This window comes from Liolophura sinensis, chromosome 1, assembly GCF_032854445.1.
Source record: "Liolophura sinensis isolate JHLJ2023 chromosome 1, CUHK_Ljap_v2, whole genome shotgun sequence".
Classification (NCBI taxonomy): Eukaryota; Metazoa; Mollusca; class Polyplacophora; order Chitonida; family Chitonidae; genus Liolophura; species Liolophura sinensis.
Genome location: NC_088295.1, coordinates 87,447,805 through 87,462,096, shown reverse-complemented (window position 1 = coordinate 87,462,096; position 14,292 = coordinate 87,447,805). Strand labels below are relative to the sequence as shown.

Sequence of the window (14,292 nt, the reverse complement as noted above, 5' to 3'; positions counted from 1 at the left end):
AGTCTTGGTGGACATTCCAGGTTTAAATTCAGAGAGTATTTCTGGTACTGCTTTGTTGTTATAGAGACGGAGAATATAATAAAGATTATGACAGAAAAATTACTGTTAAGGTAAGTCAATTACTCTTGGTACATTTCATAAAATATTATATCAGATTGTGGGATATTTATAGTGGTTGAGAAATGATATTATTGGTTTATTTATTGTATGATATATACAATGTTTTTTTCATCTGTTTGTAATTTTTTAAAGTATTTATGCAAACTTGAATGCCTGATGTACATGTACAGTGCAAAGAACATAAATTTACATGTCAATATGTACTTGTGCATGTGGATCTTTTCCCTGATTTTTTTTCCGACCCTCAGTCTATGGTGAACTTCTTGCTGGACCCTACAGGGGATTTACCATGGGAAGAGGATCCAACAGCTCAAGATGTGGTTCATATAGACAGCCCTCAGGTACGTGGTTTATATAGACAGCCCTCAGATACGTGGTTCATATAGACAGACCTCAGGTACGTGGTTCAAATGGACAGCCCTCAGGTACGTGGTTCATATAGACAGCCCTCAGGCACGTGGTTCATATAGAGAGCCCTCAGGCACGTGGTTTATATAGACAGCCCTCAGGTAGGTGGTTTATATAGATAGCCCTCAGGTACGTGGTTTATATTGACAGCCCTCAGATACGTGGTTCATATAGACAGACCTCAGGTACGTGGTTCAAATGGACAGCCCTCAGGTATGTGGTTTATATAGACAGCCCTCAGGCACGTGGTTTATATAGACAGCCCTCAGGCACGTGGTTTATATAGACAGCCCTCAGGTAGGTGGTTCATATGGACAGCCCTCAGGTACGTGGATCATATTGACAGCCCTCAGATGTGTGGTTCATATAGACACCCCTCAGGTACGTGGTTCAAATGGACAGCCCTCAGGTATGTAGTTCATATAGACTGCCATATGGTAAATGATTCAAGTAAGCAACCATCAGATATGTAGTTCATATAGACTGCCATACAGTACATGATTCAAGTAAGCAACCATCAGATATGTAGTTCATATAGACTGCCATATGGTAAATGCTTCAAGTAAGCAACCATCAGATATGTAGCTCATATAGACTGCCATACAGTAAATGATTCAAGTAAGCAGCCACCAGGTATGTAATTCACACAGTGTTACTTATGTCTTAGCCTTGGATGGTTGTGGGTTTCCCCTAGAAGCCAACAAGTTTTCCCCCACCATAATGCTGTCCGCTGTTGTATAAGTGAAATATTCCTGAGTGCAGCTAAGAACAGCAATCAAATAAATATCTTCTTCATCTATTGGTCAGTCCGTTTCTACAGAATGTCTTTTGTTGTATCCACAGCACAAAGTATCTTTTGTGAACCTGAAGATGATGAAATGTAGAAACTTGAAACTCCAAGGTTACGTTGATGATGTAAGAGACTTGTGATTCATCAATATATTTTGATCTATGCAGTATATAAAATTCTTTGATTGTAACTCAATTTATATTTGTTTTGTAGGCATTTTACAAGTTACTGAAGAAAGAAAAATCACCACTTTTAGTGATGTTTTATGCACCTTGTAAGTAAACATGTAAAGATCTATGAGTAGAGCAACAAATTTAGGCAAAAAAATAATTTACCATCTGTCAACAAATGGCCATGCAAAAGAAAAAAGTGTTTTACAGAAAACTGCTCTTTTTCTCTTTTGATAGCTCAATATGTATTTGAGATGTGAATGGTCTCCATATATATACATGTAGAACAGAGGCAACAGTGGGGGCACAAAGAGATGATCAGCTCCTTTCATGGCAAAATATGAAATTACATTTATGTCGTGTTCAACTATTATATGATTAAATTAGTAGTGTGTTGATATTTTGTACATTATATTGGTTTGTCCAGCTGGCCTGTTATTACCAGTGTGTGAGATAGACATACATCTGTAAGCCTGATTGGGATCTTAGACAGAACTGGCTGTTCTGCTTAAGTAACACACTCCCTCATACAAAGGGTTAACTAACATGGACCAGGTCAGGAAAAAGAAAAGAAATGTGTAAATGAAAAGAAAGGAAAAGACATGGTCCTAGTTGGTTTACTGGTACTATTTGAGCAGCAGCACATACTGAGAAAGTTCAGAGAAAAGATTTCAGAGCTACCATTAAGCTCACATGTTTAATTACCCTGTTTAACCCCTGCTGGAGATTCCTCAGAGGGATGGATGGAAGTAGAGCGTGTTTTATGTGATTTGCTGTGGTTGTTGAAGACCTTTACACATCTGATATGAATCCTCATACCTGTAACAAATCATGACATCAGCTATTTTCATTTTGACAGGGTGCGGCTTCTGTAAACGGTTAAAACCAGATTTTTCTGCAGCAGCCACAGAGGTTAAAGGTCAAGCTGTGAGTATGCATACCTGTCTCAGCTGTCATGAATATTCATTTGATCTTCAAAGTATACCTGAACACCCAAGTTCACCTGGATTTGAAAGTATACCTGAACACCCAAGTTCACCTGGATTTGAAAGTATACCTGAACACCCAAGTTCACCTGGATTTGAAAGTATACCTGAACACCCAAGTTCACTTGGTTTTGAAAGCATACCTCAACACAGAAGTTCACTTGAACTTCAAAGCGTACCTTAACACAGAAGTTCACTTGAACTTCAAAGTATACCTGAACACCCAAGTTCACTTGGATTTGAAAGCATACCTTAACACAGAAGTTCACTTGGATTTGAAAGCATACCTTAACACAGAAGTTCACCTGGATTTGAAAGCATACCTTAACACCCAAGTTCACTTGGATTTGAAAGCATACCTTAACACAGAAGTTCACTTGAACTTCAAAGCGTACCTTAACACAGAAGTTCACTTGAACTTCAAAGTATACCTGAACACCCAAGTTCACTTGGATTTGAAAGCATACCTTAACACAGAAGTTCACTTGGATTTGAAAGCATACCTTAACACAGAAGTTCACTTGAACTTCAAAGCATACCTTAACACAGAAGTTCACTTGAACTTCAAAACCTACCTTAACACAGAAGTTCACTTGGACTTCAAAGTCTACCTACCGGCCTGGATAGTATAGTTGGTAGAGCGTCTGCTTCGGGACCGGTAGTTCAAGGATCAATCCTTGATCAAGTCACACCTAAGACTTTAAAAGAGGAAGTTGTAACTTCCTCACTTGGCGTTCAGCATGAAGGGGATAGTGCAACGACTGGTTGACCCGTATCAGTATAATGGCTCGGGCGGGGCGGCTTACTTGCCTTCGGTAAGTCGTCTCAGTGAAGCAGCACTAAATAAAAGAGCAGTGGAAATCTGTCCTGCAACAAGGAGGCACATTACACGTACATGTACCCTAATGATTCCTTCGTCGTCATATGACTGAAAAATTGTTGAGTACGGCGTTAAACCCCAAGCACTCACTCACTCACTCAAAGCCTACCTTAACCCAGAAGTTCACTTGAACTTCAAAGCCTACCTTAACACGGAAGTTCACTTGAACTTCAAGGCCTTCCTTAACATGGAAGTTCACTTGGACTTCAAAGCCTAACTTAACCTGGAAGTTTACTTGGACTTCAAAGCGTACCTTAACACCAAAGCTCACTTGGACTTCAAAGCATACCTTAACATCGAAGTTCACGTGGCAAGTTGTATAAATTGTCAAGTTTAGTAGTGCTTTTAAACTAAGTAAATTTTAATTAACTCACATGGTTTAGAGTTCATTTAGAAGTTAAGTATAAATCCTGCTTTGATGAAACTCGGCCTAATTCATGTAATCCCAAATACCAGTGTCTTTCCAGCTTCTAAAATTGTGGTCTCATTCAAACTACATGTAAGACTTGATGTATTTTTAACTAAGGGGCTTCCAGCTGTGAGTGATATGATATGATATAGGTTTTAGTTGGTAGAGATGTGGAGAAGCATCAGTGTCAGATATGTTCAGGTGATATGATACCATCTTCCCTTGGCAGCTTTGAGTTGATGACCATATATAGCACTGATATGATACCATCTTCCCTTGGCAGGTTTTAGTTGGGGTAGATGTGGACAAGCCACATCAGTTCCAGTTAAGGATGGACTACAACATTACAGGCTTCCCTACTATCTATTATTTTGAGTAAGTATACAGAAAAGACTTGTTTCTCGAGCATTCTCACTGTGTATTAATCCTTTGCTAAGATCCGAACAAAACACCACATTTTCCCTTGAGATGTGTTATATTCCTGTCTGCTTGCCATGATGCTTTGCATACGAGTATGGTACAGAGCACCATCTTGCCGTAATGGTCCCACATTGTACATTGCAAGATACATGTGCTGAAGTAGGTCTTCATGTTGTCCTGGCATTATGTTGGTCTGTTGCCACGTTAACAAAATTTCTAAGCCCTATTTCTCAAAACTTGTTTCTGCCGTTAGGCAATGTGTATATGCAATTTACAAAGTCTTGTAACCTCTTTTGTGGCCTATGGTTTCTTCCACCGTAATGCTGGCTGCTGTCGTATAAGTGAAATATTCTTTAGTACAACGTACACCAGTCAGATAAATAAATAAATAATGTGACTGGGTTGGATGTAAAACCCCAAGCGTACATACAAAGTGAGCCCAGAGGTCTGTCTTGGCAGAGTGTCTCCAGTTACTGATCAGCAGACTTGTTGTAGACATGTAAACTCATTATAATAAGATAATCATTTTTGTAAAGAATGTATATTCATCATATGATAATTATTTTTTGCAGAAAAGGACAAATGAAGATGAAGTATGGAGGGGAAAATAATAAAGATGGAATCATAAAGTGGCTTAAAGAGTAAGTTGTTAATCATACTTTTGACAACCTGATTCACAGGAAAATATTTTCAGTTATCTCTGTCCAGGTATTGAATTGGATCAAAACAAAGTGAGTTCTGAAAGAGAGTGACATTATGAAACTGTTCTGAAGCTTCCCCTGAACAAGACCATGTAAAAGCAGTGGATCTCACAATAGTTACACTATAGAATTTTGAGCTTATTATTGGGCTGTAGAAAGTAAAATTTTAATGACCTCATTTATGTTATCTTAGGACAAATGTTTCGACTTTCAGTACCAAAGTCTAGCCATTAACCAGATTTAATCAAGAATAGCTTTGTATAACTAATGCAGCATTGTTAATGCTAATGTACAACTCTACCCCATTGATAGCCCGAGCCAACCCGCAGAGCCCAAAAAGGAAGAGCAGTGGTCAGATGAGGAGAGTGATGTGGTTCACCTGACAGACGATGACTTTGATGACTACCTCAAGTCTCATTCCTCTGTCCTCGTCATGTTTTATGCACCATGTGAGTTCTCATTTCAACTGTATCTGTCATTCACACAATGGTGCAAGATTCTTCAAGATATATTCACTACTAATGAGGTTAGCTGATTGTGGCGAGAAATCCATGGAAGGTAAAGGCAAAGATTAGAGAGAGATTAGTATGTGATCAGATGGACTTTTGTCTTATAATTTGGAAGAAAATTTATGTCGAGCAACAATTCACATTGCATGAAATGTATCCCCTAAATGTTGTCAGTGACAAGTGACCAGCACACCTCTAACATACCATTAGCAGGCCTCTACCATACCATTAGCAGGCCTCTACCATACCATTAGCACACCTTTAACATACCATTAGCACACCTTTAACATACCATTAGCAGGCCTCTACCATACCATTAGCACACCTTTAACATACCATTAGCAGGCCTCTACCATACCATTAGCACACCTTTAACATACCATTAACACACCTCTACCATACCATTAGCAGGCCTCTACCATGTACTTGTCTCCTGAGGATGCACCACTGCAATGATCTGTTGCCATGGTACAGATACTGAATAATGATGGGCATGCTCAGAAGTAACTCTTAGTTACTCTCGTGCGTCTCTGATTTAAATCCCTTTAATGGCAAAGAACCCACTAGCATGAAGAACATGTCAGATGAAAGACCATTCAATATTGTGCATGAAAATAATTTGATTTGTTTTTTTAGAATATTTTTGGACCAAGTAAGTACATTCAAAATTTTTGATTCTACTGTGGCCTTTATTGGGAACAATGATGCCACTTCAACTTTTTGATTGCTATATTTCATCATTCATAATGCATCTTCGTTTAGAATTATGAATGCAATCAACAAATGAACCATGAAACAAACTATTTCCAGCCAAAAATATTGCTGTGACGTCACTGATACCTACAGACCACCATAAAGGGCCTATGTTTTAAATGCATTTTAGCCAGTCAGAAAAATTCTAAAAGAAACAAATCAAACTATTTTCCTGGAAAGTGTTTAAAAGATCTTTCATCTGATAAATACTTTATTTTAGTGTTTTCTTTGCCTTTAAGAAACCCGCAGTAATAGTTTGGGTGAGGAGTGTGGAAGATGTTTTATGTTCAAGTTAGATGTCGGTGATTTCTCCATACTTCTGATAATGGATTGGATGGTTTTAGTCGTCTTTGACAATGGATGGCTCGCCGACTTTGTTTCATGTGGGTTATCATGTACATCGTCAATGTAGTGGGATTTCTTTTTGGCTCTTAAAGTTTCTTGTATGGTGTTTGTATAACAGGAAATAAATATATATGAAGTTATCGCATGTTTTGTGACAAACTTCCCCGAATGATTCATTTTCATCAAGTGGATAGGGAAGTGTTCAACTTACTTGGTTTTATTTTATTCTTTCTGTGCCGATAAGCTAGCTTTATAGTACATGTACATGGTTGTTGCACCATTCAGTCTCTGCCATCATGCTTATCTGACTGACTTCTCATCCCCAGGGTGTGGCCATTGTAAGAAGATGAAACCAGAGTATGTTCAAGCTGCTGCCCAGCTGAAGGAGGACGGGGTAAATGATTTTATTATTTATATGAAGGTGAAATGTCAGGATTTCCATCACGGATCAAAGTTATATTCCACTCGGTTAGATACCAGTTTTGTTATTACATTCTGGTATGTCACACCCAGACGCCATGATGTCATTGGTTTCATGACTTTCCATTCTGACCGGGTTGACATCATAATACAGCTCAAGTCAACTTTGACATTCGTGCATAACGTAACAAGACACCTCATACAAGACGCCTTAGAAAGCCTACAGCTGAAAACATTTGCTTGTATCAAGATATTATCAAAATATAAATAATAAATAGAATATTACACAGTGAAGGTTGAATGCCATAAATCTGTTTCAAGTGGGAGTTTAAAAGGATCATCATTTCCACCATTCAGAAGAAAAATATTTATGATATTCAACCTTCACTGCAATATCCTCAATCCATGTACACGCCACGGAGACAGACTACTGGAAAACTTTGGCTGAGCAATAGTTGCATGAAAGGAAAATGTATGTACCAAACCCATGCCAGACATACTGCACAGGAAAACTGATGTGCACATTAGCCAATATTGAACGTTTTTACACCACAGGAGAATGTACATAGAAGCCTTTGTTGGATGGAATTGTTGGCACAGTGTACACAAAATCTTGCATTGAACTGGGTGTTCAGACCAGGAGAGAATTTGTGTACGAAGAAGCCAGTGTTTTTTTTTGTACATCCTTGTTGTATACATATGTAGATACAGGGCTTTACTACAGGGTATATTTTTACACCACATGGCAGTGCACGTACACAAAAGCCTTTCTTGAATGGAATTTACACCACAAGAGAATGTATCTACCCAAAAAAACACATTGAACGGAACATACACCACAGAAGAATGTATCTACACAAAAAACACATTGAACAGAACTTACACTACAGGAGAGTGTATCTACACAGAAAACCCATTGAACAGAACTTACACCATAGGAGAATGTATCTACCCAAAAAAAAACGATTGAGCAGAATTTACACTACAAGGGAATATATCAACACAAAAACCCATTGAATAGAACTTACACTGCAGGAGAGTGTATCGACACAGAAAACCCATTGAACAGAACTTACATCATGGGAGAATGTATCTACGCAAAAAACCCATTGAGCAGAACTTACACTACAAGAGAAAATATCAACACAAAAACCCATTGAATAGAACTTACACTACAGGAGAGTGTATCGACACAGAAAACCCATTGAACAGAACTTACATCATAGGAGAATGTATCTACGCAAAAAAACCCATTGAGCAGAACTTACACTACAAGAGAAAATATCAACACAAAAACCCATTGAATAGAACTTACACTACAGGAGAATGTATCGACACAGAAAACCCATTGAACAGAACTTACATCGTAGGAGAATGTATCTACGCAAAAAACCCATTGAGCAGAACTTACACTACAAGAGAAAATATCAACACAAAAACCCATTGAATAGAACTTACACTACAGGAGAGTGTATCGACACAGAAAACCCATTGAACAGAACTTACATCATAGGAGAATGTATCTACGCAAAAAACCCATTGAGCAGAACTTACACTACAAGAGAAAATATCAACACAAAAACCCATTGAATAGAACTTACACTACAGGAGAGTGTATCGACACAGAAAACCCATTGAACAGAACTTACATCATAGGAGAATGTATCTACGCAAAAAACCCATTGAGCAGAACTTACACTACAAGAGAAAATATCAACACAAAAGCCCATTGAATAGAACTTACACTGCAGGAGAGTGTATCGACACAGAAAACCAATTGAACAGAACTTACACCATAGGAGAATGTATCTACGCAAAAAACCCATTGAGCAGAATTTACACTACAAGAGAATATATCAAAACAAAAACCCATTGAATAGAACTTACACTGCAGGAGAGTGTATCGACACAGAAAACCCATTGAGCAGAACTTACACTACAAGAGAAAAAATCAACACAAAAGCCCATTGAATAGAACTTACACTACAGGAGAATGTATCGACACAGAAAACCCATTGAACAGAACTTACATCATAGGAGAATGTATCTACGCAAAAAACCCATTGAGCAGAATTTACACTACAAGAGAAAATATCAACACAAAAGCCCATTGAATAGAACTTACACTGCAGGAGAGTGTATCGACACAGAAAACACATTGAACAGAACTTAAACCATAGGAGAATGTATCTACGCAAAAAACCCATTGAGCAGAATTTACACTACAAGAGAAAATATCAACACAAAAGCCCATTGAATAGAACTTACACTGCAGGAGAGTGTATCGACACAGAAAACACATTGAACAGAACTTACACCATAGGAGAATGTATCTACGCAAAAAACCCATTGAGCAGAATTTACACTACAAGAGAATATATCAAAATAAAAACCCATTGAATAGAACTTACACTGCAGGAGAGTGTATCGACACAGAAAACCCATTGAACAGAACTTACACCATAGGAGAATGTATCTATGTAAAACCCATTGAACAGTACTTAAACCATATGATGATTTATGTGCTCAGAAGCCTTCAGTAGGCAGTATATTTACACCACTGGAACACTGTTTGGAAACAAAATATATTTAGCTAGACTTTGGAGACAAAACTACATATGTTGAGTTGGCCAGTTTCAGGGCTTCCCAAAAAGTATAATTTTATGGGTCAACACAGAAAAATGCCTTTAGAATATGTTTGAATAAACATCTTGCAAACATGTGAAAAGGTTGAAGAATTACAGTGTATAACATGCTCAGATAGAGGTCAAGTTATATGCAGATTTTAATGTAATGACATGTGAGTTTATTATGATCTCAGAGTAGTTAAGATTTAACATTATGATGTTTACATGATAACATGAAGACCTTGCTGGCCAGTGCTGTCACTTCAACCAATTATCCTCTGACCAATGAGGTATCTGGTTCAAGTCCAGCTTATGTTCGTTGGTTTTGTTAATCTGAGACACATGATGAGGAGCAGTTTGGTTCTCTTTGGTTTCAGCACATATGAATCTGACCAACTTCTTTAATATAAGTTAAATATGTTTTTACTGACATGCTAAACACACACCCATCAAATAACTAAATATTTCATGAAATGTGTGTTCAGATAGATGCAACACTGGCAGCTTTGGATTCCACAAAGCATAAAGCTGGAGAGAAGTTTGAAGTAAAGGGCTTCCCAACAGGTGATCATTTGTGTTTTATCTAATATTGTATTTATTGCCAAATTATGTTCACTTATACTTCAGAATGTGTAATATGCAGCCTTGCAAGTTTAAAATTTTGGTGTGAAATCTTTTTACATTTGCATGTATACATGTACACCTGTCCACAAGATATAAAGTTGTAATAGTTGAGGACTGAAAAATTGAAAAAGACTTGTTCATTGACACTAATTTTTTGCTTTTCATTTCTTTCATATTCTTCCTGGTTACAGTGAAATATTTTAAGTAAGTAGAAATTTTCTTTCTGTGAATTTATGATGTTGAGGGTATAATAATTTCTATTATATACACATGTATATAATGTATGTACAGATGCGGCTTACTTGCCGTCGGTAAGGCGTCTCAGTGAAGCAGCACTAGAAAAAGGACTTCTTCGTCGTAATGTGACTGAAAAATTGTTAAGTATGACGATAAACCCTAAGCAATCACTCACTTACTCAATATTGTGTTAAACCTTCCTGCATGATAGTCATTTTTCCTTTTTTGTAGAGATGGGGAGTTTCTGTATGATTTTAACGAGAGAACAGCAGATAAGCTTGTGGAGTTCATGAAAGAGTGAGTCTGTTTAACATTATGGCTACATAGAAGTATATCAGTGAGTCTGTTTAACATTATGGCTATATAGAAGTATATTACTGAGTCTGTTTAACATTATGGCTACATAGAAGTATATTACTGAGTCTGTTTAACATTATGGCTACATAGAAGTATATTACTGAGTCTGTTTAACATTATGGCTACATAGAAGTATATTAGTGAGCCTGTTTAACATTATGGCTACATAGAAGTATATTACTGAGTCTGTTTAACATTATGGCTACATAGAAGTATATCAGTGAGTCTGTTTAACATTATGGCTACATAGAAGTATATTACTGAGTCTGTTTAACATTATGGCTACATAGAAGTATATTACTGAGTCTGTTTAACATTATGGCTACATAGAAGTATATTAGTGAGTCTGTTTAACATTATGACTACATAGAAGTATAATTGACTAATGCTGGTCCACAGTAAAATACAGCTTATTTAATAGTGTTGTTTTCTTTGCCTTGACCTGCAAAAAGTTGCCAAATGCCATACCAAATGTAGTTACTTCTTATTCCAAGCATTCATCTGCTTGATATGGCAAATACAAAAGTAAAATATGCTAGAGTATAGAAAAAAGTAATAATTGAGAATAAATGAATGGAAATGTGCTACTTCAATGATGCCAAAGTATTCTTTGTTAAGTGTTAAGACAAGTGTCTGTACTCAGAATAACTGACCCCCTTCTAGTAAGGGGGATTATATTATCTTGTGTAGTCTTCATTGGTTACATGTACTTGTATCAATGAAGGTATATACATGTTATCATGACGTTAACTGAGGAATTATTGTTGCCAGTCCTAAGGAACCGCCGCCCCCACCTCCCCCAGAGCCCAAGTGGGAGGAGACAGAAAGTGATGTGCATCACCTTACGGAAGAGACCTTCAAACCATTCCTCAAGAAAAAGAAACATTCTTTAGTTATGTTTTATGCACCATGTAAGTAGCCTCATGACATCAGGCAATTTATGTGTGTTCATTTTGTCTTAGTATTAAGACTGGTGTGGTATTAAGACATGATCGCTGATTGTAGAGACGTGGTCCCTGATTTTGAAGACGTGGTCCCTGATTTTGAAGACGTGGTCCCTGATTGTAAAGACATGGTTGCCGATTGTAAAGACATGGTTGCTGATTGTAAAGATGTGGTCGCTGAATGTAAAGAGGTGGTCCCTGATTGTAACGAAGTGGTTGCTGATTGTAAAGACATTGTCGCTGATTGTAAAGACATTGTCGCTGATTGTAAAGACATGGTCGCTGATTGTAAAGATTTTTCAGTGATCATAGGGCCATTTGTTCAGTCGTACCTTTGTTGAAGACAACTTGTCTTCCACCAGTCTAAAACTCTAATCTGCACTCCACATGTTGGGAAGTTCGCCATTGACTTGCCACAGGTCCAAAGTTTACCAGCGTGACTGTGAATACTCGTTGTTGTCGTGTCATGAAAAATTCCCAAGTATAGTGTTAAGCATGAAGTCTTGGTCGCTAACGGAAAAGTCCTAGTACGTGGAGCTGAATGAAAAGTCTTTTATCGCCCGTTCAAATGTTACAGCCTCTGTGTGTGGAACGTTTAGTAGATGTGTGAGAAGTCATGAACATTGAGTGAAATGTCTTTCATTGCCTATTCAAATGTTATAGCCTCTGTGTGTGAAACGTTTAGTAGATGTGTGAGAAGTCATGAACATTGAGTGAAATGTCTTTTATCGCCCATTCAAATGTTATAGCCTCTGCGTGTGTGGAACATTTAGTAGATGTGTGAGAAGTCATGAACATTGAGTGAAATGTCTTTTATCGCCCATTCAAATGTTATAGCCTCTGTGTGTGTGGAACGTTTAGTAGATGTGTGAGAAGTCATGAACATTGAGTGAAATGTCTTTTATCGCCCATTCAAATGTTATAGCCTCTGTGTGTGTAGAACGTTTAGTAGATGTGTGAGAAGTCATGAACATTGAGTGAAATGTCTTTTATCGCCCATTCAAATGTTATAGCCTCTGCGTGTGTGGAACGTTTAGTAGATGTGTGAGAAGTCATGAACATTGAGTGAAATGTCTTTTATCGCCCATTCAAATGTTATAGCCTCTGCGTGTGTGGAACATTTAGTAGATGTGTGAGAAGTCAGGATTATTGAGTGAAATGTCTTTCATTTCCTATTCAAATGTTATAGCCTCTGTGTTTGGAACATTTAGTAGATGTGTGAGAAGTCATGAACATTGAGTGAAATGTCTTTTATCGCCCATTCAAATGTTATAGCCTCTGTGTGTGTGGAGCCTCTGTGTGTGAAACGTTTAGTAGATGTGTGAGAAGTCATGAACATTGAGTGAAATGTCTTTTATCGCCCGTTCAAATGTTATAGCCTCTGTGTGTGAAACGTTTAGTAGATGTGTGAGAAGTCATGAACATTGAGTGAAATGTCTTTTATCGCCCATTCAAATGTTATAGCCTCTGCGTGTGTGGAACGTTTAGTAGATGTGTGAGAAGTCATGAACATTGAGTGAAATGTCTTCTATCGCCTATTCAAATGTTATAGCCTCTGTGTGTGGAACGTTTAGTAGATGTGTGAGAAGTCATGAACATTGAGTGAAATGTCTTTTATCGCCCATTCAAATGTTATAGCCTCTGTGTGTGTGGAACGTTTAGTAGATGTGTGAGAAGTCATGAACATTGAGTGAAATGTCTTTTATCGCCCGTTCAAATGTTATAGCCTCTGTGTGTGAAACGTTTAGTAGATGTGTGAGAAGTCATGAACATTGAGTGAAATGTCTTTTATCGCCCATTCAAATGTTATAGCCTCTGTGTGTGTGGAACGTTTAGTAGATGTGTGAGAAGTCATGAACATTGAGTGAAATGTCTTTTATCGCCCGTTCAAATGTTATAGCCTCTGTGTGTGAAACGTTTAGTAGATGTGTGAGAAGTCATGAACATTGAGTGAAATGTCTTTTATCGCCCATTCAAATGTTATAGCCTCTGCGTGTGAAACGTTTAGTAGATGTGTGAGAAGTCATGAACATTGAGTGAAATGTCTTTTATCGCCCATTCAAATGATATAGCCTCTGCGTGTATGGAACATTTAGTACATGTGTGAGAAGTCATGAACATTGAGTGAAATGTCTTTTATCGCCCATTCAAATGTTATAGCCTCTGTGTGTGAAACGTTTAGTAGATGTGTGAGAAGTCATGAACATTGAGTGAAAAGTTTCGGTAACTACATGTAAGTGAGAAGTCTTAGTCTTTGAGTCAGAATACTTAGTCACTGAGTGAGAAGTTTTGGTCTGGGATTGAGAAGTCCTGCATGAAGTTGCTGAGAAAGAAGTCTGATTGTAGACTATTTCTTAGAAAGAAATGTGTTATAATTCTCTTTCCTGTTGTAGGGTGTGGCCATTGTAAAAAAGCCAAGCCTGAATTCATGGCAGCTGCCTCCACACATAAAGACGATCCAAAAGTAAGAGTCCTGTGGGGTACTGTAAGGGCATACACTGAATATGTACCAGCCTCTCTCAGTGTAATGTTGTGGCGTATATTACTCAGACCATCATCAACAGTTACATGTTGTACCAGTTCATGTTCCAC

At 37.7% G+C, this 14,292-nt stretch overlaps 1 protein-coding gene across 1 annotated transcript in view; it reads left to right on the top strand.

The window, feature by feature from the left end:
- LOC135479575 (protein disulfide-isomerase A5-like) overlaps positions 1-14,292 on the top strand; it is a 32,660-nt gene that overhangs the window by 8,752 nt on the left and 9,616 nt on the right. The window contains exons 5-17 of the mRNA XM_064759465.1: positions 65-110; positions 369-461; positions 1,532-1,592; positions 2,348-2,415; positions 4,047-4,138; positions 4,756-4,824; positions 5,197-5,333; positions 6,818-6,885; positions 10,024-10,102; positions 10,354-10,366; positions 10,631-10,696; positions 11,528-11,667; positions 14,094-14,164. Coding sequence (XP_064615535.1) covers positions 65-110; positions 369-461; positions 1,532-1,592; positions 2,348-2,415; positions 4,047-4,138; positions 4,756-4,824; positions 5,197-5,333; positions 6,818-6,885; positions 10,024-10,102; positions 10,354-10,366; positions 10,631-10,696; positions 11,528-11,667; positions 14,094-14,164 — 1,003 coding nt within the window. The remainder of the gene's footprint in view (positions 1-64; positions 111-368; positions 462-1,531; positions 1,593-2,347; positions 2,416-4,046; positions 4,139-4,755; positions 4,825-5,196; positions 5,334-6,817; positions 6,886-10,023; positions 10,103-10,353; positions 10,367-10,630; positions 10,697-11,527; positions 11,668-14,093; positions 14,165-14,292) is intronic.